Genomic DNA, 26,431 nt, shown 5'->3' on the forward strand with positions numbered 1-26,431 from the left:
TATAGTAAGTATTCAAGAAGTGCTAAAGTGCTGTTAGACTGTGAGTTTCTACAGAAACGGAATTCTGTCTCATTTATTTTTATATATCCAGCTCCTAGTTGTAGTACAATGAATGGCAAATAGTAAATGTCTAATAAGTGTCCATTCATTCATCCATTTATACAAATATTTATTAAGCCCTTATTAATGACTAGATGATAGGCATACAAAGACCTTGTTCTTGCCTTTAATGAGCTCACACTCATGCCTTCAAAACTCATTTTGAGTGCCCTGCTTATTAGGGTAAGAACACACAGATAATGACAATTATGAATGCAGGGTAAAAGTTTACAAGAAAGCAAGATCTGATGTGTTTGAAGTAGGAGGTGGAGGAGAAAGTGACCTAAGGAGACTGAGGAGCACTTAGTGCCTTGAGACGGCAGAGAAAATTGACTCTGCCACTTAGTAGGAGGCAGTTGTGTGAATTTGGAAACACACAGTTTTGTCATGTTCTCCAAAACTTCTTAAAAATTTTCAGGTGTTCTTTGAATGGAAACTGGATAAGGGGAGAAGGATATAAGGTGAGGGGGGAGTGACTAAAAGTCCTAGCCTATAAATAAAATAAGAGATTGAAAGAATGGAGCAAATGGTAAGGGGTGGAAAGCTAGGTAGAGACAAGCGTGGGTGGATATAGGGGAAAACGAGGAGGAAGTGAAAATGTAGATGAGGGAAGAAAGAAGTGGAAGGAAAAGGGCTTGTGGTCTCAGTTTGGAATACTGAATTGGGTATTTCAGACGTAGAGCCATGCTCATGTGTGAAAATCTCGTGGGTGAGGCTAAGCCACTAACTAGCATGGTGGTAAAGGACATGAATGGAACAGAAGCAAAGACTCCAGGACACAGGTGTTCAGGGAAGCACGAGGCTCATGGGCTCAATGAGCCAGCACATGGCTACTGACATGACTAAGTTTGGTGGAAAATACTGGGGTGGGAAGAAGAAGGAAAACCACTGCCAAAGTTTGTGAATGTTGGTGAAGTACGAGGGGATTCTGAGGAGATGGGGAAGAGAATGCATAGCATGAGAGACATGGTGAAGTCTTCATGGAAAAAGAAATGTTTGATATGAACCTTGTAACAGGAGTAGAATTTATGTAGTCAGAGAATGGGAGGAGAGGAAAAGACATTTCAGCCTGAAGGATGGTCTAAGTAAGATCAGAGGAAGTAGCAGTGGTTAACTCTTTCTCATTTATCATTATGGGAGTCCATGATCTTGCAGATCAAATGATCTGGTAACAATTCTGTTGTATCAGACAGTAGGTCTTATAGCACATTCAAGTGAATATAATTTCTAAAAGGACCACTAGCTCATATCTATCTTCCTCCACTCATAACTGGCCCAACTATTAAATACTTAACTCTCCTATCTCTCATAAACTAAACACCCAATGATTCAAGTGCTGTATGTCTGGTGTTGAGATATGGACGTGACCTAGTCATGATCTGCATGATCCTAGACATGACCTGTAGCTGGTTTCAGGCCTGATCGCACAAGCCCAAGCCAACTGGTTCCTTTCCAACATAAGTGGGTGCAAAGAAGCTGGGGATCTGTTAATTTAATGATAGCTTTTCATAGATGTCTTTACCTACGCTGCTTATCCTCTCCTGCTTGGTCTTGGCTCCAACTTACTAACAGGATGCTATTTTGGATCCTTTTTGTTAGAATCATATTATTACAGAGTAGGAAGGAGTTCTGAGGGTCATGATGTCCTACCTCCTGCTCAAGAACTTCTAAAATGCCTGTGTTCTGTTTGGCCTAAACAATTCCTTCATTGTTTAAAAAACCATTGAGTTGGGGGTAGAGTGCTACAGTAAGTTCTCAAACTAATACCACAATGCTGGGGAGACATGATTTGTCACTGTATCTCCAAGTTGTATTTCCTGTCACTGTGACATGTCTGAAGGGTCCTAGCACACAGCTGTAACCTAAGACACTATCTTTGTTGAAACTGAATCTAAACTTTTAATATAATTTAACCACTTGGTAAGAGAATAGACATGTTCCAGTCATACTTCTAGTAAAGTTTAATGTCAAAATCTGTTTTCTATTGATTCTTTATCCTATCATGAAATGTGGAGTCAATTGTAGCGAAATAATATTGGAGAAGGACTCTGACTTGGGTGTGCCTGGTGGCACATTTATGCTTTGTGTATTCAGAAGAGGGAGGGAGGAAAGGAATGCAGGAAGGGAGGAAGAAAGGAAGGAAGGAAAGAAGGAAGGAAGCAAAGGAGGGAAGGAGGGAGCACAGATTCTAATCTAAGCTTTTGGGTAAAGTATTACTATATCTCTGAATGTTGATCTCTACTTTTATAAAATGGGTATAATAATTGGCTACTAATCACACAACGATTTTTGGAATATAAAAGAGCTCCAGAACGTGAAAGTGTTTTGTAAATGAGAAAATCTTATCTCTATGTAAGGCATCCACTACCCGCTTTCATGTGCAATTTAGATTGTCTATCCTTTTACCTCTTGATATTTTCACTTCCTAAATACTGTACATTTATCTGTAGAAACACTCTGTTTCAGGAAAAATAATGTGTTCCTTTTGGGACCATGTTTCATCACACAGCTGCTCATTACTTGTGTGAAGTGCCAAGAACCTTGAGAGGGCAGAAAAAAATCATCCCTCTCTAGTTTCTCTGTAGCTCTCCCTTTGACAGAGCTCAAGTAAGGCTGTTTGGCTATAGAGCCATAGGGATTTGATGAAACAAAGCGTTCCACAGGACTTCAGACTCTGCTGCTTCTGTCTCAAAGGAAGTACAAGATATGACCTTGGTTGATCACTGGTAAGCACGCTAGTTGCCTAGCAAAATTCAAAAGTCCAAGGAAAAAGCCATAATGCCCTTATTGATTTCTATTTTGAAGCTTTTATTATCATAGTGTGGTATGCTGCAAATTGAGTATTTTAACAGAAAGCTTAGAATAGCATGGAATTTTTTTACTACCACAGCTGCTGACATGTACCAACAATCTTATCAATTTCTATATTTGCAATGACAACAAAATGTTATGTTACACAATATGTTAGTGCTTATAAAACGCTGGGTATACATGGGATTTTTAAATATGAAAGATGAACCCATGATGAGTGAGATTTAAATAAGGGCAACCACATTTAAAAGAATCCCAATGTAAAACTAAATAATTTCTTAATGCTACACAAATCTGATCGCCTTCAAAAATCCTTTACTCTAAAACAGGTAATGATTTTTATTTTTGAAAGTAGAAGATAGATTAAAGAAACAGGATTTATCTGAAGGTTTATAACCATAGATTCACATCTGATAAGACCACTGCAGATAAGTCTTAATCTAGATGAAATAATAAATAAAACGTTTTCTAAAAATTTGTATATCAATTTTTAAACTAGCAAATAATCAGAAATACATTTCTAGAGACAAGAAACACTTTTAAATACTCCTCTCATACTGGTTAAAATGCTCAGCTCTTTTATACAGCAAATATTCCACATAGAATTTGTATCTTGATTCTTTGTTATTCCTCCTCCTTTATCTCCCTCTGCATGACATGAATATTGTGAACAAAGAAGACTATTAAATGAAAAGGGAAATTTTTATTACAACATTTACTTAATTATTTTTAAAGATCATGAAAAATCTGTCAGATTCTATTTAATGCAAAGTTAAATCAGCATTTTAATCAACTAACCACTGCCACTATCACTGATATTAAATGATGAGCTGAAACCCTTCAATGACTTCTTGTATATCATGAAATAAGTCTATTTTCTTCGATGGGAAAAATAATCTCTACTGGACACAACTCATTAAAAAGTCTGTATTAGTTGGCTAGGGTACAGCTTAGCTCATCATGCCATTTCAATCTCCTGCTTTGCATACATAAACACAATATGATCTACAGTTATCATTTTTTGATGTTTACATTTGACACATTTGTTGTAAGAACATATGTAAATGAACAGAAATAAAAATTCATGCATCATTTTAATTCTGCAACAAATCAAATTGTTTCCAAGTTTTAGGACATCCTACCATTCTTTGATTTTCTGCAGGCATAGACTCTGCCTAACAGTATAGATAAAATTTTGTGTTCTGCTTTTCTTAACATTATTTTATAAGCATTGTACATAGTGCCACAAAGCCTTCATAACTATCATGAAAATAAATTAATTGAATGAATTACCATAACTTAATGGATCATTTCTCCATTCTTATACATGTTACCTTCTTCTGCCTCCTTCTCCTCCCACCCCCTGGTTTTTTGAACTACCATTAACCACCCACATTTTCATTTATACAGTTTTCCCCTTGATTTTGATGTTTCTCCCTTCAGATAAATTCTCTGAAGTATAGACTTATGAATATTTTTATGGCTCTCATATTGTCAAAGTGCTTCTAAATTTCACTGCCAATAATAGCAACACGTATACCTACAATAATTTGTACTGCAACCCTCACCAACACTTAGGTAATAGTATTTTTTATTGGAGGAGAGAATACTAATTTCACAGAGATGAAATCACTATGATTTCATAGTAATGAAATGTCATTAGTATTGTTTTAATCTGTATTTTTATTACTATTGTTGTTAAATGCTTTAAAATATTTGCTAATCATATTTCCTACTATGTAGATTATCTTTGGGCATGTGTGTCTTAGTGTTTATCTCAAAAATTTACATGTGTTTTTTTATACTCTATCTGGAAAATAACCCAGCCTATACCATATTAACTGCAAATATTGTTTTCCAGTATAAATGTTTTTTTCTTTTTCTTTGGGTTTTTTTTATGTAGAAAATAAGTTTAATATTTTTATACCATTAAGTATATTAAGTATTTTCCAATGTAATTTTTTTCCTATTGCAATAAAGCTGATATAATAATTTTACTCAAATTCTGGCAAATAAGCAACTTTCCCCATGATTTAATTCTTTAAAAATATATTTATCTATTTAATCCATCCAGTATTTTGGCATATGTTGTGAATATAAATTACTTCTTTTTCAAATTTTTTAATACTACAGCCATTTATCAAACAATCTTTCCCTTGGCCATTGTTCTATAATGCTCATTTTCTTATAGATACAAAATTTAGATATAACATGTGAGATTTTCCATGTTTTCCTAGATAAAGCACATTATGAAAAAACTTCAATTATATTGTTTTCTACTATAATTTGATATCTGGAATGGCTTTTCAACATTTATGGTTTCTTTTTAAAACTATTCCTTTGTTCTTATTGGCTCATTTCTCCAAATAGATTATCATTCTCTCACCTTCTAAGAAATTTCAGTTGAGGATTTTATTGAGATTATACTCATATTTATAAATTAATGTTGAAAGCATTAATAATTTTATTTATCTTTACATCTGGAAGCATAATCTGCCTATTCACTAATTAAAGTCTTCTTTTATAATCCACAAGAAGTAAAATTCTAAAGATATGTCCAATAGTATATAATATAATTAAGGAGCAGAATAAGATAATGGAAAAGATAGAGACTATGAAATGAAATGTATATATACTGAGGCTCAAATCCTGTGTGATCTTGGGCAAAATTCTTATGCTATCTGAGCCTCAGTCGTTTGCTCCATAAATTGGAGTTAGTACTACTTACTTTCAGGATTGCTGTAGGGAGTAAGGATGATGTATCTAAAGCTACTGGAGCATAGCATGTATCCAATAAATGTTAGCTCTGATCATAGTTTTCAACACAGCATATGGCTAGTACTTGACATTTTTCAAAGTTCTCTCATGTGTATTATCTTATTTTGTCTGAACTTTGCAAAACCCCATAAGATGATGTTGTTATTATCATTACTACTATTAAGACCAAAAAAGTAAATACACATCTTTGAATCAAAAGCACAAGCTCATTTCATATTATCATGATATATGTAAATATTATATATTTATAGATTACCTACATCACACAATGACATTGTCCTGAATATTTTATGAATTTTTCTACTATAATAATTGCAATTTCCCTTTTATCATATTTTATAATTAATTGTGCTTACTTAAAGGAATGCTGTTAATTTCAGTGTATTTCTCTCATGTTCAACAGTGATTGAGTTCTGTACTATCTCTTAAAAATATGTTTGAATCCTTTGGTTTTTTTGGGTTGCCACATTTTCAAAATAAATTCTATGCTATAGAATCGTATATTAATAAAATTAGCTAATCGAAAAATCAAAAACCAAGCCAGTTATCTATCATGATTTTGAGACATATTAAAATCTTAAGATTACATAAATATCTTAAGAAACATAAATTCAAAGATTATCTATTACTTGTCAGTTTCCTTTAGCTTATAGATTGTGTTATCTTAAGAATTTTTCATATCAGTCCTTCAATCCTCACAATATCTTGCCTGACAAGAAGGGCTGATGTTATAGGGAGGGAGAAAAAGGAATTAAAAAAAAAAGCATATACATACACTTATTTTTTCTTGATGGACTTTAAATACTATCCTTGGGGAAGAGAGAATAAAGGAATGAGTAGGGAAGGGGCATTAGACTACAAACACTTACACATTTAGGAGAATTTTGCTGCCTTCACATCTTTTCTTTTTTTTTTTTTTTTTTTTATTTCAGCTCATCATGGGGGTACATAAGTTTAGGTCATATACATTGTCCATGTCCTGCCCATCCCCCCGAGTCAGAGTCCCAAGCTAGTCCGTTCTCATTCTCCAGACAGTGCGCCTGGCACTGCATGGCTGCCGAAGTGCATTCTCATCATAACCTAGACCTTCCACTCCTAAATACAGCCTTTTCCCCCACTCAGAACATCATTTCAGTTATGGCAGGATACATTTTATTAAACCTAGATTTACTCTTTGTCATTCCTCCTCTTTTCCCAGAACACTGGGCATTTCCTTGGAAAAATAATAATAATGAAATGTCATTTTTCATTCAATCAATTGGTTAACATGATCAAATAGTCCACCGCCAAAAGTAATCTCAATAACAGAAGCTACTGAGTTGCCTCAAAAATATTTCATTTTGGGGTAATTGTTCTTTGTAGTTGACCAACTGGAAAATTAAAAAAAAAACAAAACTAGCAATAAAGGTATAAACAAAGACCAAAAGCACACAATTATTTTCACTGTAGAACCAGGCAGTTGGCTCAGGTCTGATTTCAGTACTCACGGGTAAAATGATTAGAAGTGGACGGATTGACACTGTCCCCGCTGTCAGCACTTTCACTGCTGGAAACTTCATCATCTGATTCCCGCACAGAGGAGCAGGGCGAGGAGCCGTCAACTTCTTCAAACTTCCTCTTTAAAATTCCACTCATAGCTGCAGCGCTGTCACATGTACCTGTAACAGGAACGGGAGCAGCAGAGCATTGAAATATTTGACCGCTGAACGTGTAGTCAAGGTCTCCAGAGTCATTTCTATGTGGCTTTTTATACACGAGCTGAAGTATAGCTTTCCCTCGAAAGGATCACCAAGCAGTTTTTTGTCTATTTTTAAATTAACAAAAATCAGATTAAATTAAATATGAATATTTGACCATTTTGTTACCAAAACGTTTTGATATTTTTAGACATAGTTCATTTTAATGTAATGCCATTACTCTTTTCGTTGGCAAATGGAGAAAATCTACCTGAGTCCATAAAATTCTGTATAGAAAATAACGGTCAGTGTCTCCTGAAATCCTAAATGATTACTGCGTTATATAAAATTCATCTGGAAAGAACACAAAAAAGTATGCCAAAACTTTATACCTAAGTTTTAAAATTCAAGAACCCTAAATAGCTGAGCACAACGAAGCAAATGCAATCAGTTCTGAATTTTAGGTAGTTTCCATTTCAATGTTGTAGTAAGGTGGTATGTGGCCCCCATGCTACCTGGTTGCTGAAACCATTGCCACTTTTTCTGAAACTTCCTAAGGCTATTTACCTGGGAGACAGCACTAATTGAGTACGGAGGGCTGGGGGGTGAGGAGTGGATGTGGTTTCTTCAAAATCCTTTTTCTTGTATGAAGGGGCTTCCCACTCTCCCTGGGCTCCCCCTTCTCTACCTTCCCCATTTTATGTTGACATGGGCATAGTCAGCTAAGGGGCATAAACGTTCTTTGCAGAATAAGGATGTTTTAGGGAATAAGCTATATATAAATTAGCTTAGATATATGTCTGTGATCTTACATTGCTAAATTAGGTTAAGTTAGCTGAAAGTACAGGTTGAATATCCATTATTCAAAATGCTTCGGACCAGAAGTGTTTTGGATTTTGAGTTTTTTTGGATTTTGAAGTATTTGCATCTATATAAGGAGATATTTTAGGGATGAGACCCATGTCTAAACACAAAATTAATTTGTGTTTTATACATACCTTGTACATATGGCCTAAAGGTAATTTTATATAATATTTTTATTAATTTTGTGCATGAAGCACAGTTTTGACTGTGTTTTGACTGTGACCCATCACATTTGGTCAGGTGTGGAATTTTCCATTTGTAGCATCACCTAGGCAGTCAAAAATTTTGAATTTTTGAGCATTTTGGACTTAGATTTTCAAATTAGGAATATTCAACCTTTATTACTAATTTAATTCCATGCATTCTATGTTCTACCTTTTATGTCTGTCTATTTTAACACTCATCTGAGTTCTTGAAACCATTCTGCTTTTTTCCTGCCAAAGTATAGATAGTCCTGTTGAGCAGGGAGAAGCAAGACCCTTAAAGATATTCTGAGGTCAACTTAGTTACATTATCTGGGTACTGCTCTGAGAAATCTCTGAAATCACCCCTTATCTGTGCAAACTACAGAGCAAACAGCCTGCTCAGATCCCCTGAGCGGGGCCAGATCTCCAAAGTCTCATTCAGTAGTTTTCAAAGTGTGCTACCTAGATCATCAGCAGAGTATGACCTGGAGTGAGATGATTAGAAATGTAAATTCTCAGTTTCCATCTCAGATCTGCTGAATCAGAAATTTCCAGAAAGTAGGGCCCAGCATTCTGTACTTTATGAAGCTCCCAAATCAGGTGATTTTGATGCATACTCAAATTTAAGAACTACTTGTCTATTTTCAGATGCTCCAGTGTCTCCCTCCCTGGACTTCAACCTTCTTTGGGTGTGTCCACACACCAGCCCTAGACAGACACCTAACCCAGCTCTCAATTTCTAGTCAAAATCTCTTCTTTGGCTAACTTTGGCATGATTTCTAGCAAAATTACATACAGTACTGATCTCTCATATATATTTATTATAATTTCAATCTATTTCATTCATCTAAACATGTGTTAAGAAATATGCATGTGCTTGACTCCTTGAGTAGAGTGGGTATACAAAAGGGAGTTAGCATAAGTTACCTGCCCTCAAGGAGCAAACATTCACTATGCCGGTTCCATCAAATTGAGAATACCCCAAATTCCTGTTCTACCTCCCTCATTTTATTGATTCATATCTTCTGCATGATCGTTGTATTAACAATGGAGATAACTGACAGCAATAGGAAGATATATCATTGTCCATTATTTTGAGACTATAATCTCTCTTCTGATTGTGATTTTACCACTATTCAGATTAGCATATTATTTTCTCCATCTTAGAGAGTGTGAAATGCATAAAATGTTCATGCATATCTGAGTAGGGTGAAGAGAAAAAAAGATATTTTAAGTAAAGTCTTGAAATAAAAGTAGGACAGGATATAAATTTTAAAATGGTTCACTTCAAACAAGATGCAAAGTAATTCATGAGGGAGAGACTCCAAGACACAAAGTAATACAAGATGGAAACCTATGTTTAAAAGCACATTTTTATAATAAGATATTGCAATGGGAACAGTTAAAAACCATGTTCTCGAGCTCTACTTAATTCCCCACCCCCCCTCCAGACTCCTTAGGAAAGACAGATTCTTCAAGAATCAAGGACACCTAACTGGGCTACAGGGAACCATGTCCCAGCATTACAAAAGGTGGTGCTTGGTTTTCTTTTTTTCCTTTCTCACTTCCTCTGGAACAAGAGGGGAAATTTTTGGAGAGACTATAAGAGAATTAAAAAGCCTCTTTTTTCCTTTTGTTATTACATTTGGGACTGTCAAGACCTGCAGTAATAGAGTTGAAGATTGGATGTAGTTTCTGTCTAGATATTTATAACAGAGAGTCTGAGCTAGAACCAGGTGCAGGGAAGTAAGGAACTGTTTGTTTAGGGTGGGGTCAGTATCTAAGGAAGAAATTAAACTAATTACAGTGGGTCATAACCTTAACTTATATCTATACCCATGAAACTGGGTAAGTGCTAAATTGCTCATGAAGCAACGGAGCATAACATCTGTCTAGTTCACTGCCTTTTGAAAATACTATGTGAGCATAACAAAATGTTATAACAAAACAGGAGGGCCAAATGGCCCATTGTTTACCAATATGTAACCTGTAATCTTGACTCAATAGTGGAACCTTAAAAGAGAGATGTAGTTTTCTCCTTCATCATCTACATCATCTTACTAGGAAAGAAAAGAATACAAGGATTTAGGGAGAAGACCCTGTCAATAAAGTGGTGTGTACCCTGGTTTGCTTGAACTGTGTTGGTCACCTCAGAATTTGAGGATGGCAATATATGGCTGGCTAGATACAGATCCAAGTCAGGAGAATGAATGCCTACCCTATAGCCACTCCTTAAATACCCACATGCTATATTTTTGTTCCTAAGGATGAGGCACAATCAAACTTGGTAGCATGAAGCAATTGAAAAAGTGGCAAACATTTCAAATTGACTTTAGATAGCATAAAGGCCCAAAGATCAGATGATAAAATTGGAGAGGCATTAATTTATTATAAATATAAGGAGCTGAATATCTAAGCCTAGGTAACAGCCATTTTATCATAGCTACCATTATCCAATTCATGAAAGACATGCTAGTCAAGGGTACCATTTAGACTAGGACAAGAGCCTCCTAATTGTTCTCTTCCATTCACTGCTGCTAGATTTCAGTGTGTTTTCCAGGTTGCGAGTACAATGATAATTTTTTTAATTTTTATTTATTTATTTGTTCATTTATTCATTTATTTAGAGACAGGGTCTTGCTCTGTTGCCTGGGCTACAGTGCATCATAGCTCACTGCAACCTCAAACTCCTGGGCTCTAGCGATCCTCCTGCCTTATCCTCCTTAGTAGCTGAGACTACAGGCACACACCACCATGCCCACCCAGCTAATTTCTCTATTTTTGTGAAGACAGGATCTCACTATGTTGCCCATGCTGGTCTCTAACTCCTGGCCTCAAGCAATCCTCCCACCTTGGCCTCCCAGATTGCTGGGATTACAGGTGTGAGCCACCTCACCCAGCCAAAATGACAAATTTAAAATTCAAATTTGATTATGTCAGTCTGTATCTTAAAACTCTTAAGTGGCTTCAGGTTGCCTTAGGATAAAGTTCAGAATCCTCAAAATGGCTTACAAAGTTCTTAGCAATCTAGCTTGCTAACTTCTTCATCGTCACTTTTGAGCTACTGGCCCAGAGGCCAGACAGAAATGGCAAGTGGAAGAAACTGAAAGATTATTTGATGTGAAATATCAATGACAAGGCCAGTAGCTCAGTAAATATTTGTCCAAGGAATGAATAAAATCCTTTAAGTTCCATATTTTAATGACTTTATCATGTCTGTTTTCTTTGTCAGACTAGAAGCTCTATGAAGGAAGAAATCATGTTCATCTCATTTGCTGCTTTCCATTGATTAACAAAATATTTGATTGAAAGAGGATTGAAATGAGAGGTGAGATTGACCTGAAAATGTCATACAATATTGTGCTCATAAGCAACACAAAAATCAACTCTGGACTAACTTGAGCAGAAAGACTTCTGTTGGAAAAATATTGGACTAGTACATGTAATCTAAGATAGAGCTAAAAACCAAAACTCAGGAAACACAGGAACCAGGACAGCTTCTGGGATTAGGGCCGTAGAAATTCCTTGATCTTTTCTCTAGAGCTCTGCTATTACCAAGTTTAAGCTCCAGTAACTTCTCTCTCTGTCTCACAGTTCAAGGGTAATGTTCCAAGGGCTGAGCAATGTTTTGAACTATCTTGGGTCAGGTGTCTGCCCCTTGATCATTCAGCTATATGGCCATTAGGCAGAGAGGGAAGTATCATGAACAGAGAGCCACTCGATTAGATACCACTCCACAGACTCTCACTTAGAGGCTTTCAAAGCCAGTACCTTCTCCTTGTATAACACTGATTTATTGCATTTTTTTTTTCATTTACCAATATAGCCCATGTATTTACCTTTTGGCCAGGTTCTTAGTTTGGGATTCCCCTTTCCCTGCACCAACATCCCTTTGCCTATTGCAAAATTTAATTAAGAATTACTTCATTTGAAAACATTAATAAACATGTTGTGATTTTGGAAATTTGTTATTCTTGATTAACCTACACTGTTTATTTCATATTTGCATTAGATGTAACCATTGCTCAAAAGCTTCTGAGCACATTTGTGAACAAGTTGCAGAAAAGCATAAATGTTTCCATCTCTCTCCTCAAAAACATACTGATGATGAAACAACAGTAGATCTTCTATGGTTATCAGTACAATTATTTCATTTAGTATATTTCTGGCATATTGGGAAGGCAAAGAGAATAGTGGGCTCAAACGGAAAAGTATCAGAAAGATGTACAGTGATGATAAAGGGAAGAGTTTGGCTTAAAATGCTAGATCAATAAGATGGATAAAAACATACATTTTAAAAGCCTTTGGAAGAATGGCTGAAGCTAAACTTTGGGTATGTGTTGGATGGACTCTTTCATTTCATTCTCTTCTGATGATCTAAAAATTTCACAACCTTCATAGGTAACTCATTGAGTTCTTACTATACCACTTATATTTATCTAATGTTTAATCCTTTTTTATTCTTACATTTTGTCCCTAAATCTTAATATTTTGTTATCCGTTATAAGACAATGACCACATAAAATATGCCTTAAGAACATAGTCAATCAATCCCTCAGTTCTGATGAGCAGGTTATGTGATTTGCAGGAGAACCACTTTGGGGTTGCCACATTTAGCAAATAAAAATATAGGACATTCAATTAAATTTGAATTTCAGATTTAAAAAGAAACATTTGTGACATTTATACTAAAATTATTATTTGTTTATCTGAAATTCAAACTCAGCTGAGCATTCTACATTTTATCTGACAACACTAACTGGTGCTCTTGGTGAGAAGATAAAATGACTGTGCAATCAACAGAAACATCTGTATAAGAAAACCATCTAGACTGGAATATTCCTGTTCTTGAAACCCTGTAAATAAAACATGTAAGATCATTAGGGTGAATCATTAATTTACCAAACAGTTGGAAAAAGTGAGGGGGTAGGTAGTGGTTAATAGGTTAAGTATAGGCCTACTTATCGAAGATGCATAGAGAAATGAAATTGAAAGGAAGTAACTCTGGCATGCCAAGATTTTCTTCATATGGTAATGGGGAGGTCCCTTTAGTAAGATGTTGGCTCTTCCTTGCCCTGAGGAATAAAAGGGACGGGAGCTCTGAGTTCTGGGTTCCTTTGAACTGGTAGGTCCTTATTCCAAGGTGTTCTTTAGTGCATGAGCCTTAGGGGGTATTCTATTAGGAACAAGGAGAGGCATCTAGAGCCTTTCCATTCACTTACACCTGGGAGACTGGCTTTATCCTTTGCATTGCTAATTTTGTAGTTAAGCAAAGTGAAAGCAACCTTTAGTTGCAATGGTCATTAACAGAAATTGTTCCACCATTGTGATTCGGCATAGATCTAGGAGCACATAAACCAACTAACTATATATTATAATGTGGCAGGGTGGGGGGGGGAGGCGGGGATTTTTCATGATTTGTCAACAAAATAATCTATTCTGTGTATTTCCAATAAATTCTTCCAGTAAGCACAAAATGCTAAGAAACTAAATAAAGTTCTATTCCAGTGAAATTGATAAGGTAAGAGTACTCACTTCAATAAGCAATGGACACAGGGTGTAGGAAACACCAGTGTCTGGACTGAGTTGCACAGGAAAAGCTTTTCTTCTTTAGTTTTACTCAGAACGAAAAGCAATTTTGATGTTTCTTCTGGTTGCTTCACCAAATTCAAATGATGAGGTGAGAGATACTGTAAACAAGTTGATGAAAATACTGGGGATTGGCCCATCTGTGATAGCAGGTGGGCAAAGCTTAGCTGGCAAAAGTAAGATTATTCACAATGTCGAATCATCAACCAGATTGTCTACTGGTCTAGAGAGAGGATGAAGAGGACAGTAGTTCAATTGATGGTGTGTAGATTTTATTTCAATATTTAAAATAGAACTCAGTTTTAAAAAACCATGCTATGTTATTTTTATCCCTTTGGAAAAATATCTTTAGTTAACCAAATATTCCTAAGTATCTGGATAAATTTTTAACTAAGTTAGTTTATATTAAATCCTTTTCCTCTCCGATTTTTTCAAACCCTAATTTTGAGTAATCCGTGATGTTCTGCCCTTACGCTATTTTGTTAATCAAACACTGGCTATAGTCTAAAGTCTCTGCTAAATAAAGTAATCATTATTTTAGGCAGTTGGCCTTCTAAAAGAAATGACTTCTTTGAACAATCTTAATTAATCTGAACAAGTCTTAATTTTTTTCCAAGGCCTTTGACTCAGTTCTATTAGCTGTTGTTGTTGTTGAATCTTTAAACAAATCCATTTCCCTCTTTTCTTTCTGTTTCTTATTCATTGCACTCATATTCTTTGCATAGTAGCCGGCAAAGCTGGGGCTTGGACAAGGTAAAGACCATCTCTCTAACGCTGAGCGTTATGCGGCAGCATATTTCTCTGATTTATTTCCATATTGGAAATTAATTCCAAGTGCCATTTAGAAGGCCGTCTCTTTGCTACTACCTGGCTCTTTGTTTCAGCCATGGTGATCCTGGCCTCAGCTCCTTTCCCTAAGGGTGCTTCTAAAATGTGCAATAAATGGTCATTCAAACACAGCAGAGAAGTTGTATACACATTTGTTCCTAATGTTCACACTTTGTTTACTTTAATGTCATTTATAATATTTTTTGTGTGTTTCTTTTACTAGTATAAAACCTGTAGACCAGAAGTACAAGGCTGAAGACTATTATATTACATAAAGGGACAGGGAAAGACGAAGAGGATTTAAATATCTTGAGATCTACTATGTGCCATTTATTTATAATCTTTATCTTATTGAAACTTTACAACAATCTTGGTGATGTGGCCCTCATCTTGCAGTTAAAGAAACCAAGTTTCAGAGATGGAAGATTGCTACAAAATTTTATCAGTTTCTTAGAAAGCCAGGATTAGAACTCTGTACATCCACACTATGCTCCCTCCCACTAGAGTCTTTTCCAGCAAATCACAGAGGCAACTACAATGCATACTATTTAAAATATTTTTATTAAAAAAAGTGCACATGTATGTGGGGGCAATGCTCCTTCAAAAGCAATATTTAATGTAATTTTTATTAGAAGGTAATCCATCACTCTTAGATCACTCAAACAATTACCATTGAATAAGCAGAATGCCTTGAACATTTACCACTCCATACATTCTGAGAATGCTTATGCATTTCTCTCTCCCTAAAAAAAAAAAAAAAAAAAAGATTTCTTCTCCTTCCAAGATACTAGGGCCATTTCTGCCTAAACCCATTTGGCAGGGAATTAGCATATCTGCCGCCAAGAGGAGAGGGATTTGGCAATGATTTCACAAGGTAAAAATCCCACAAGGTGTTTCCATGGGGCACCACCAATGTGAAAAATGCTGCTGGTGGCTTGCCAATGTGAGAAGTGCAAGTCGGCCAAATGTACTTCTCTTGTCCAGGTGTCTGTTTAAGCCAAGAACCCTGAGAGCACTCCTGGCTAATAAATATTTTTGTTGGAGAAATAATGATTGTGGGGTTCCCCAATTATGTATGAATTCCTTCTGCCAGAGTTGCTTGTGACCTTCATAAGGTCTAAGTTACTTTATGTGCAGTGGATCATAACATTTTTTGCAGTTTGATGATTTGTGGCTTAAGGATTTAATGAAAGAAATGAATGCTTTCCCCAGAATAAAATGTGCACATAGCAGAAAAGACCATCTATTCATAGATTCCCAGGGTAAGAACCTCTGCTCTGGTGATCATTCCATTTCCCCAGCTTTAGTGGATATCCAGAACTTGGAGAAATGATTCAATGTGAGCACATTAGTTCAAAGTATGAAAAAAGTTTGAGAATCTACCCACTCCATTCCCTTTACCACCAGAGTTACCCACTTCCTAGGAAAGGGCTCTTTCCAGCCCCTTCAGTTTCCTTCTGGCATGTGTGCCAAAGGACATATTGCATCTCCGGGGGCATTCGCTATGGATTTCCTCACTGCTCTCTTGGCCGCCACATACAACTCTTAAACAGCTACCCCAAATTGGCCTCATCTGTAAACTTTGTGACTTGATAAATATTTAACAGGAATGGTTCTAAGTTGAGATACACTTTCCCAGACAGTATCTGTCTTTCCCAAAAGGTGGTTAGATAGTCTCATTCCATTTATAATAATTGAAGTTAGCATTTAGTGAGCACCTATTATGGACCAGATCCTTCGTAACCATTCTCTGTAACCTCCCCCTAAATCCTACAAGGTAATTTTAACAAAGGAAACTGAGGTTTCAGATGTTTCGATCACTTGCTCAAGGTTTACGGCTAACTCAGTCCTTCAATGAGCAATATGCCCTGACCAGCACCACACTAGGGTTTAGTGATCTCTTTGCATTCACAGCACAGCATGGTCCATGAATTTCTCAGTACTTATGACACCGTATTACAATCTCTGGTTTACCTTATGTTTTCTCATGCTTGACTAAAAAGTTCTTTGTGGACTGAGTATGTATTCCAGAGCCTGCTCAGTAAATAAGTGGTCATCAACTTGGAGTCCTAATCCTGGATCAGCTACTAACAAGTGGCATAATTTTAAGTAAGAAGATTACTTCTCTGGGTCTCAGTTTTCACAACTACCAAAAAAGGAGGCAGGGCATAACTAGTAAAAATAGGCTCTGATACAAAGTAGTCTCCACTCCCTGGGAATAAATGACAAAAGTCTATGACCTCTACGCAAAGGCTGGTGTCTTTAATTGTTCATACCCTCTTCCCTCACTGTGTGCAAACCACATCGGCTAAATTGACTTAAGTCCTGCTGATAAAGGGATAGACAGCTACTCCACTTATTGATGGTAAACAGGTTCTCTACAACTGTCTGGCTGAGGGATCCCCAGGAAGCTTTCCATGTTGCCTACGCTTGTGTGCCGTTGGGATTATTATTCACAGAAGAAAGCCAGAACTTGGGTTTTAATGCCTCTTGGTCCTAAACATTGATCATCACTTGGTATTTAGCAAAGTGATATAATGGAGTACATATTAGTCTGGTAGTCAAAAGTCCTTTTCAAAAATTAACCATTAAGATGCTCTTTCGGTTAGCAAGAATAGCGAAAGCCATAAGGAACAAGATAAGGCTTTTAAAACTGTTGAAAATTGATCAAGTGCCTATTGTAAGCCTATTTTTCCCACTCTAACAACAAAAGTACCATATGAAGTCAATTAAAAATTTATTTTACATGCTTGCTATTAAGACTAAAGGCAGTACCTAGCCTGACTCCTTGGATGATTGGCAAGACTTAGCACATTAAAGAAAAAACAACCACACAGATGTGGAAAAATTTTGAATTATTATTATTGCAGCACTCGAAGACAACATTTTTTTCACCTTAGCATTTAAGAAGTTTTCCTTCAGTCTTTAAGAAAGTTTCTGATTGAATAATAAAATAGACTATCCAATGTAAATCAAAGGATATTTAAGAGACATGGTATCCTTTTCCTTCAGAGGAATCATCTGAATAGTGTGAAGGAAAAGGAATGTTAAAAAAAACATTTCCCTCATAAATTAATCTAAAATAGACATCAGAATAAAATATGGCCAAGCTTTAGAAGCATACCCATCCAATCACTGGGATTCTGCCCAAGATACTGCACAGAAAATAAAAGAAATTTAAAAATTTGGACAAGTAGAAAAAACTACTTTGGACATTCTTTAAAATGAGCCACCACCTTAGGCACAATATAGATTTTTTTACTATTTAAGGTAGAGAACAATAGTTATTCAACCTGCAGCCGGCATTGCATTAAGAAGTAATTAGTAAAAATAATACATAGTGTAAAATTAACTACGTGGATTTTCAAGTCTTAGTGAATGTCCTACTGTCACAAATTAAGACTTGTTCACAGTAGAACTAAGTCACAACAAAGTCATACAATCTTTAAAAAGTTGGAAATACACTGTTTAAAGAAGAGTCACCATTCGAAGAAGCTTCACAAAATCAAAGAATCACGATATTCCTCAGTTTACACAAAACTTGTTATCAATATATATTTATCAAAAAGTACTTCTAAGGCCGGGCACGGTGGCTCACGCCTGTAATCCTAGCCCTCTGGGAGGCCGAGGCGGGTGGATCGCTCGAGGTCAGGAGTTCGAGACCAGCCTGAGCGAGACCCCCGTCTCTACTAAGAATAGAAATAAATTATCTGGACAACTAAAAGTAAATATAGAAAAAATGAGCCAGGCATGGTGGCGCATGCCTGTAGTCCCAGCTACTCGGGAGGCTGAGGCAGTAGGATCGCTTAAGCCCAGGAGTTTGAGGTTGCTGTGAGCTAGGCTGACGCCACGGCACTCACTCTAGCCCAGGCAACAAAGTGAGACTTTGTCAAAAAAAAAAAAAAAAAAAAGTACTTCTAAGTATACCGCTATTAAAAGAATTTTTAAGTAAAAAATGTATATATATTTTCTAAATTTCTTTTGAAAAATCTTGTGACTAAATCATGCAATATTTCTAAACATCATTGTGATATACAGTACGTTTAAAATAGCAATTAATCTGTGACATAGAGATCATTTCATGATTTAAACAAATCATCACTTCTGTGTAATTAGATAAAATTAGGCTCTTTATGCCCCATGATAGCATTAGCTCAACAAACATTTCTTGGACATCTAATATGTGACAACCTCCCTCGTAATTGAAAAACTCATAGTCTGTGGACGAGATAGAAATTTGGGATAGAAATTCATCAGAGATGAACAACTACTGCCTTAATTGTACAAAGTCAGAATGGAAAAATAGTAGGATCGCTTAAGCCTAGTAAATAGTAGAGCAAAGGCACAAAGATAGAAATTTGAAAAGCAATAAAGGATATAAAATGAGAGGTCAGAAAAGTACATATTACCACATCATATCTGAGGATTTTGTGGAGATTATACTTTTAGTTAAAAAGATTTCAGATACATCTCTGTAAAGCCACATATAGTTTGAACCTTGATGAACATGCTGACTGCCTTCTCTACTTGCCCCATCTGAAATCAGCATTAGCTGTTCAGTATTACCTAGGTATAACCTCCAATAAAATCCCGGTAGTTTCCTATTTTTGGAAAACAAATCTCTTCCTCATCCATTAAAACCTAAAGTGTTCCATCAGGATTCTCTATAACTATAGGTTTAAGCTGACTTTACCTTATTAATATCAGGGAATCAACTACTATGAGTTGAAAAATATCATTTAGAATGCTGTTATGTCATGCCATTGCATTTTCATAAAAAATCCTTGATATGGAGACTAGTAGTACCACTTTTCAGATGAAGAAGATGAGGCTTACAGATTTCTAGGACCGTGTCAAAGCCACATGGCTTGTAAGTGGCAGAGCATATCATGGAAGTGACCGAGGTTTGGACTTGAACCTAAGCTCTTAACTATTCCCCTATTCAGCCTCTTCATATTTCATGATACAGCTTGAAGTCATACACACAATAAACTGCACAATAAAAGCATTTACCTAACAAGAAAACAAAATACAATATCTTTCTGGTTTTTTAGTTGATCATAAATTGACCTAAATTTATAAAGTTTTATCGTGCTAAACAAAGTGACTCAGGTTTGTTAAAGAAGGAGTACTCAGGCCTTTTGAAATGCTAATGTATAAAAGAGGACCAGAATATGAAGCTATTCCCCAAATATTTTGGACTAGTTCTCATTCTTACAGACTCTTTGAACACTGGATTCATGGAACTAATACTCCTTCAGATCTTCAACGTTCTTCAGAGTGTGGAAGAACACCTACTAAAATGGTGTGCCTTGTGTATCTTAACACATACATTCTATTAGTGAATTTTCAAAGACATGGGGGTTGTCTTTGATGGCTCAGTTGTCTTATGGCATGAGCATGCACACATAATGCTAAATGCATTTCTAAATGAATATATGGATTCATAAGCTTGCATGGAGATAAAGGATTGCCCAAGCAACAACCCTTCCCATCTAGTGTGGAAGTAGAAGGTGGTGAATTTGATGCCATGCTTGAAAATGGGATGGATCACACTCCTGAAATTGGCAAGAAGAGGCATGTGGCACCAGTGATTAGTCTAATGCCACCAAAAAATTGGTCTCTGTGTGTTCTTTTATATATGCAATTCCTCATTTCCCTATTAGACATTAAGTAATTTCAGATTACTGTTGATTCTTTAATGTGATAAATTCTCATTGTAGCAACAAGAACAATTTTTCATTTATTTGGAATTCATATGATTTTCAATATCATGAGTATAAGAAAAACTAGAAATAAATTTTATTTATTTTCTGTGTTCTTATACTATGTATGAGTGTGTGCCAGAAGTACAGTACATAAGAGAGAAGTATGGAAGAATGTTTATCTCTCTCCCTTTGCCCAGCAAAGTCTAAATGAGTTAGAATTTAATTAAAGCCAGGTTCACAAAATTGATTTTTGGATTGCTCTAAGACAAGAAACAATTACTATGTTAAAAAGAATATATTTTAACATGAAAAATAAGATAGTAAAATTATAAAAAAGCATATAAAATTACATATGAAAAGCATATAACAGTAAAAGGCTATTTGGTAAGGGAGAACAGTTGGGAACAGTTTTGTCTTTTGCAAGAAGTGAATATAATGGTGGGAATTATTATTCTTAAGCCATGAAGAGAAGCCTATACTGATTTCCACTTTGCTCAACAAGGCAGAATGATGTGTACTATATTTTGCTTTCATGAAAGCTATTAGCATTTTAAAAAACTGGCCTTTATATTTATAAACTCTAGCTCTTTGGAAAATTGGTTTCTGTTGTACAGATTATTTTCAACTCTACTAGACAAGGTATTACTATAGCATTACTATAGGTCTAATAAGATCTTTAAAATCATTTTATAATTTTGATACTTTTCAATAAGATTGATTTAATTTTGTCTAAATTCTAGAATATGGAATAATAAAGGCAATTGTTGATTGTTTCTTTTAAAATATCATGTTAAAATAAAGAAATATGATTGTTTTGAATACTCAATTATTTTGAGCATTTTCCTTCTATGTGTCACAAGTAATTTAATTCTCCTTTCTATTTCATAGGCTCCAGAAGTTCAGGAGAAGCAAAAATATAGCAATAATAAAACTTAAAACCTACACACGTGATTTTGAGATGACAACAGTTATTTGTAGATTTTTAGACCTTGTTCCATGCTGCTAGACTGAGTACAACATGTTTGCCCTAAAATCTTTTCCAAGCCTACAATATGGTCTCTAGTTTCAAGTGATGACAAAGACAGACTGGTAATCAGAGAGCAGGAAATTCATTTTTGAAAAATCCTTAAAGATTCCTTTGACGTCTGATAGAACACTGTTTGAGTACACTAAGTGCATATCCCCAAGGATTTGTTTTTAGATTATTCTTTTACTTCTCAAATTTGATTTGAATCATATTTACACAAATACATTTTTCTATATACATTTAGATATCTAGACCATAAACTTGCTATGTACATGCTGCTGAGATTTGTGTGGAAGTAATATGGCCCAAGCTAATGCAAAAAAGACTTCATAGTTTTGAGTGAATCTGCATAGAGACATAAATTATTCAGGATATTCAAAGCCATAAATTAGCTACAGGACACATATAGCTCTCTTGTGGTTCACGGAAGCACAACAATTCTCTTTATTTCACATTTGTCTATTATCACGTTTTCTCCAAGAATCTTCATGGGCTCTCCTTTGCCTGCACTATGTTTTTATTTCCATATTCAGAATGTGTTTACTGGTAGCAGTTGCATTTACAAAGTTAGAAGTACTGGACAGCCTACATTAATATTAAACTCGGTTCTTTCCTCCCTTTCTGCCTAGAACATCTGCAGAGGTTAATAAACACAAACTATAGGCACTACCTGAGTTAAAGGTAAAATAAAAATTTTTCTTAAAAATTGTTGGTTTAAATATGATTTACCAGTAAAGAATATTTTATTTGGCTGCTTAAAATATGTTTTATATATATATATATATATATATATAAAAATAATACAATGTTATGTATACAAAATATAATGTACATATATTGCTATATATACATATATATATGTGTATATGTGTGTGTATATATCTGTGTGTGTGTGTGTGTGTGTGTGTGTGTGTGTGTGTATTAAAAAGGGCAAAGGTCTACTAATATTATTTGGACCAGGGGACAGTATGTTTTGATCAACATAAAAAAGGAAACAATTTAAAATATACTCCCTTTAGCTAAAGTCATTATTGAAAGTTTCAAAAGAGAAAGAGTTTAGAAGAAAATGTCAGTTTTTGCATTTTTAAAAAGCTCATACAAAACATGAATTTCTTTTCCTAAATTAACCTCTGGATCCTGGATAAATGTCATAATGTCCCCATAGAGTGATAAAGGGTGAAAATCTGGCCCTGAATAACCACTACAAAGTGCATTTCATAAATATTTGAAATAATTGTCCTTCACTGTTTTAAATGCCCATCCTCTTCTTTTGGGGTCCCCTTGAGCCCCTTTCCATAATAAAATAAAAGATGTTATTGCCAAACTACGACATCTTAATCATTATAATAAAATTAACTCTCCCTTTTCAGTGCAAAAAAGTAATTAAGTTTATCTAAATATGTACTACCTCTTCACATGTAAGCTTCATAAAATTTATTTTTACATATCTTATGCAAATATAAAAGCATAAAGCAGTAATTTCATGACTAAATGCTATTTTTGCCTCTTCATCTTTTCCAACATATTTTCGTACACATGCAACCTGTAATATAGACAGATGCACAGTTGATGCAAATGAAAATAACATTTTTTCCATCAACATTGTAAGTACTGAATTGATATATTTAAATTTTTTAATGCTACGGATAAACAGTTTGATCGTGCTGTTTTAATTAAGTTTATTTGAAAATATGTTTTGGAAATAAAAAAGCAATACGAACAATAAAAGTGAGTACACATTTGTTTGGTGCAGGACAGACTTTACTATGATGTAATCACACATTTTACAGAAGTGTGATATTTAGTGCATGGAGAAAAGAAGACTTTTGTCCTGCCTGTGACATTTACGAGGATCATTTTACAATCCAGACTTAACTGAAAGGAAAAGTCATAGGAAGTTGAACATGTTGAGTTCAAATAGCATTGTCTAAAAAGTCCCAAAGAAAATTAATAACAATTAGAAAAATCAAAGAAGGATTTAAAGGATCTAGACCCAAAATAAGAAATTGTTTCTCTGACAAGACGTTTAGCAGTAAGATAATGAAAGAAAACTCTCAAAACCAAAACCCCCTCTTGAAGTGAAAACATAACTTATTAAAACTGTCCTTATGATGTTGTGTAGGATAGGAACAAAAGAACTCCATTATTTAATTCCAGATATCTCATAAGAATCTTAGGATAGGAACTCAGATCTTATTTAAAATATATTTCTTTAAAAATGTGAAAATCCTCTAAAAGTTGTAAGTCTTGATATTTATCTAGATGTTTGAACTCAGATATCTCTCTGCAATAAAGACTTCCCCCCCCCAATGGAATTATTTAGAAGCCCAAACACAATTTTTTTCTCATATGAAATTATTCCATTGGAACAAAACATCCATGTTTCACACAGAGAAAACACGAAAAAGAAAATTGAAAAATAAACTAGATAAGGGAAGACTGAAAACCAGGAACACCCTGCCAATTGCCACAATGAATTAAAATAGCCAATCCTCATCAGTGTCTATCTATAATAGAAATAAAATCAGGCGCATCATGAAATGTCACCATACCTGCATGCACTTTAAATGAGTACGACACACACGCTGTAAAATCTTCACTCTCAGAAATAAAGCACACTTCATTTAACTGCTGCAAAACACTGCTGCAGAGGAGCCCAGTGCATTTTTTTCAGGCAACTGATCCAGCTTTCCACCAGCCCTGTGACCTTTGAACTCCCTGCTGCCCCCCTCCTCTCCCTTCTGCAGTCAAAGCCTCAGAGCTGGTCTCATTTGCATAAGGCTCAGGCAGTCCTCCAGCAGCTGAAACGGAATGCTGGGTAAGGAATTGTGGAACTGCAGTTCTGCCAGGGTACCTGAATCACGGGAGAGCAGGAATACGCGATGGGGAGTGGGCACGGGTTTTGCTGGGCTGTCAGCATCACGTTCCCCCATGTCTGTTAATGGATAAATGATTTTAACGCTTTGTTTTAGAGTGCTGTTCTCGCTGCTTACCCCCTCCCTACCAAAAGAAGCTGTCACCAGCGACTATGGTAACCAAGGAAACCCAAATAGTCAAATACTTCATTTAAATACGTGTGGAAGGCCAATTTTAAATTTTCATTAACTTCTCTTGTTTTTGAAACATAGCTTTTAAAAAAAATTCAAACACATATTGCACGTATAATCTGGCACATGGGGTATTTCTTTTTGTTGCTGTGGTTTAAACAGCATCTTACAGGCATAAATTTATATTAGCCACTATACAAATACATGAGGTCACTATAGTAATTCTGTAAAATGTTAAATGTGCCTAAGTGCCTTGGAGACCGTCATCCTAAATGGTGTCCAAAAATTAATTGTAAAGAATTTAGGTCCCAGGATGCCTTTAAAACAATACAGCAGTAAAAATGTAGAGCAAAGTTAAACTATGTGTTTAAATCTAAAGATTCATATAGCAGTAACGGTTGTCTGTCTTTGGCAAAGATGTTCAGTGTTGTGCTATTATTTGCTAGAGTTATTTCTTCTCTTGTCTTCCTATACACAGCAATCTCTCTGTCTGAAACATAAACTTCTCTATTGCTCATAAACACAAGTGGTTATTTTCTAGATAAAGAAGGTCATGTGTGTTTATATGTTTTTATAAATATTCATAAAGGCATATATTCTTTATTAAATTGGTAAACCAATGGAAATATGCATCATCAAATGATTAATCCATTCCTCTTTTTAAAATTAAGCTAATTTGTATTTCTCCATATGTAAATGAATATCTATAAAGTAAAATGTTTTATACAATAATCTTTTCCATTTGCCAAAAGAAATGTAACATGAAAAGTAAAAAGCACACAACAAATGCACACAGATGTATATTATTAAAGTTTAAAATACATTGTCCTAATAACATTATTAATATTTCAAAATTTCCTGGTTTTTAAATTTTTTTATTTAAATAATTAAATAATCCAAATCTTCCTTTTGCAGTATACTGAAACACATCAACAAATTCTGAATGACATATCATCCAATTGATAAGACATGTAAACTATTACAACATAGAATTTTTTAATACTGGAAAAATAAATTTGAAGCTTTTTATTTGAGCTATTTTTTAGTAGTAGTCTCCTTTCTACTATATCTGCATATAGAAGATTAGAAATTATTGGATGAATTTTTTTCTTACCCATAAATTTTTAAATAGAATAAATAACTTTTCAGTTTAATGTAATGATATCAATATTTCTCTGTCACATCTGACTACATCAACAATTTAATCACGTTGGGTCAATTCAAGTGCATCCTTCATATTACCCACTACAAATATCTTGCAAAGTTTTTGTTTAAGGCAAAACACATACCAGCTCATTCTAATTTAAATCCAATCAAACACAAGCAAGTGTTGGAGTAATTTATAAAATCACCAACCTGTTCAAATAGCTGTAGTCTTAGTCCTTGCACTCTTTATTCATTAGAATCCAAAATAAGTTGATTATCATTTTATAATATGTGTTAGCATCACCGAAGACACAGTTCTTCTTGGTTCAGCGGAATCTTCTTAAATTTCCCAGCCCTGTGTTTTATTGCTGGTACCATATGCTTTATTGTTCAGCGACAAGAGCTTCACTCTGCACAAAGACTCATTACCTACTGCTTGCTGCACGGCATCAGCCTCACTGAGGCTGCCTATATGTGATCACATGGAGTTTTGTCTGAGAAAGCCAGGCGTGCCACTGACTTCACTGTGTCTATGGATATTTTTATCAGCTGAGGTCTACTAGGAGGAAGGAATAACAGATTAGGAAGCTGCTCTAAGTCATTAATGCAGCACAACTTATGGAAATCCCTTCACAGGATTTTTTTTTTCTTATTACAGAAAATGTTTGAGCAA

At 35.1% G+C, this 26,431-nt stretch overlaps 1 protein-coding gene across 1 annotated transcript in view; it reads right to left on the reverse strand.

Moving 5' to 3' along the window:
- Positions 1–26,221, reverse strand: part of CSRNP3 (cysteine and serine rich nuclear protein 3) — a 91,709-nt gene extending 65,488 nt beyond the window's left edge. The window contains exons 1-2 of the mRNA XM_045559368.1: positions 25,969–26,221; positions 7,176–7,346 (exon numbers count right to left, since the gene is read on the reverse strand). Coding sequence (XP_045415324.1) covers positions 7,176–7,323 — 148 coding nt within the window. The 5' untranslated portion in view covers positions 7,324–7,346; positions 25,969–26,221. The remainder of the gene's footprint in view (positions 1–7,175; positions 7,347–25,968) is intronic.
- Between the last annotated feature and the right edge of the window lie 210 nt (positions 26,222–26,431).

This window comes from Lemur catta, chromosome 8 (assembly GCF_020740605.2).
Source record: "Lemur catta isolate mLemCat1 chromosome 8, mLemCat1.pri, whole genome shotgun sequence".
Lineage (NCBI taxonomy): Eukaryota > Metazoa > Chordata > Mammalia > Primates > Lemuridae > Lemur > Lemur catta.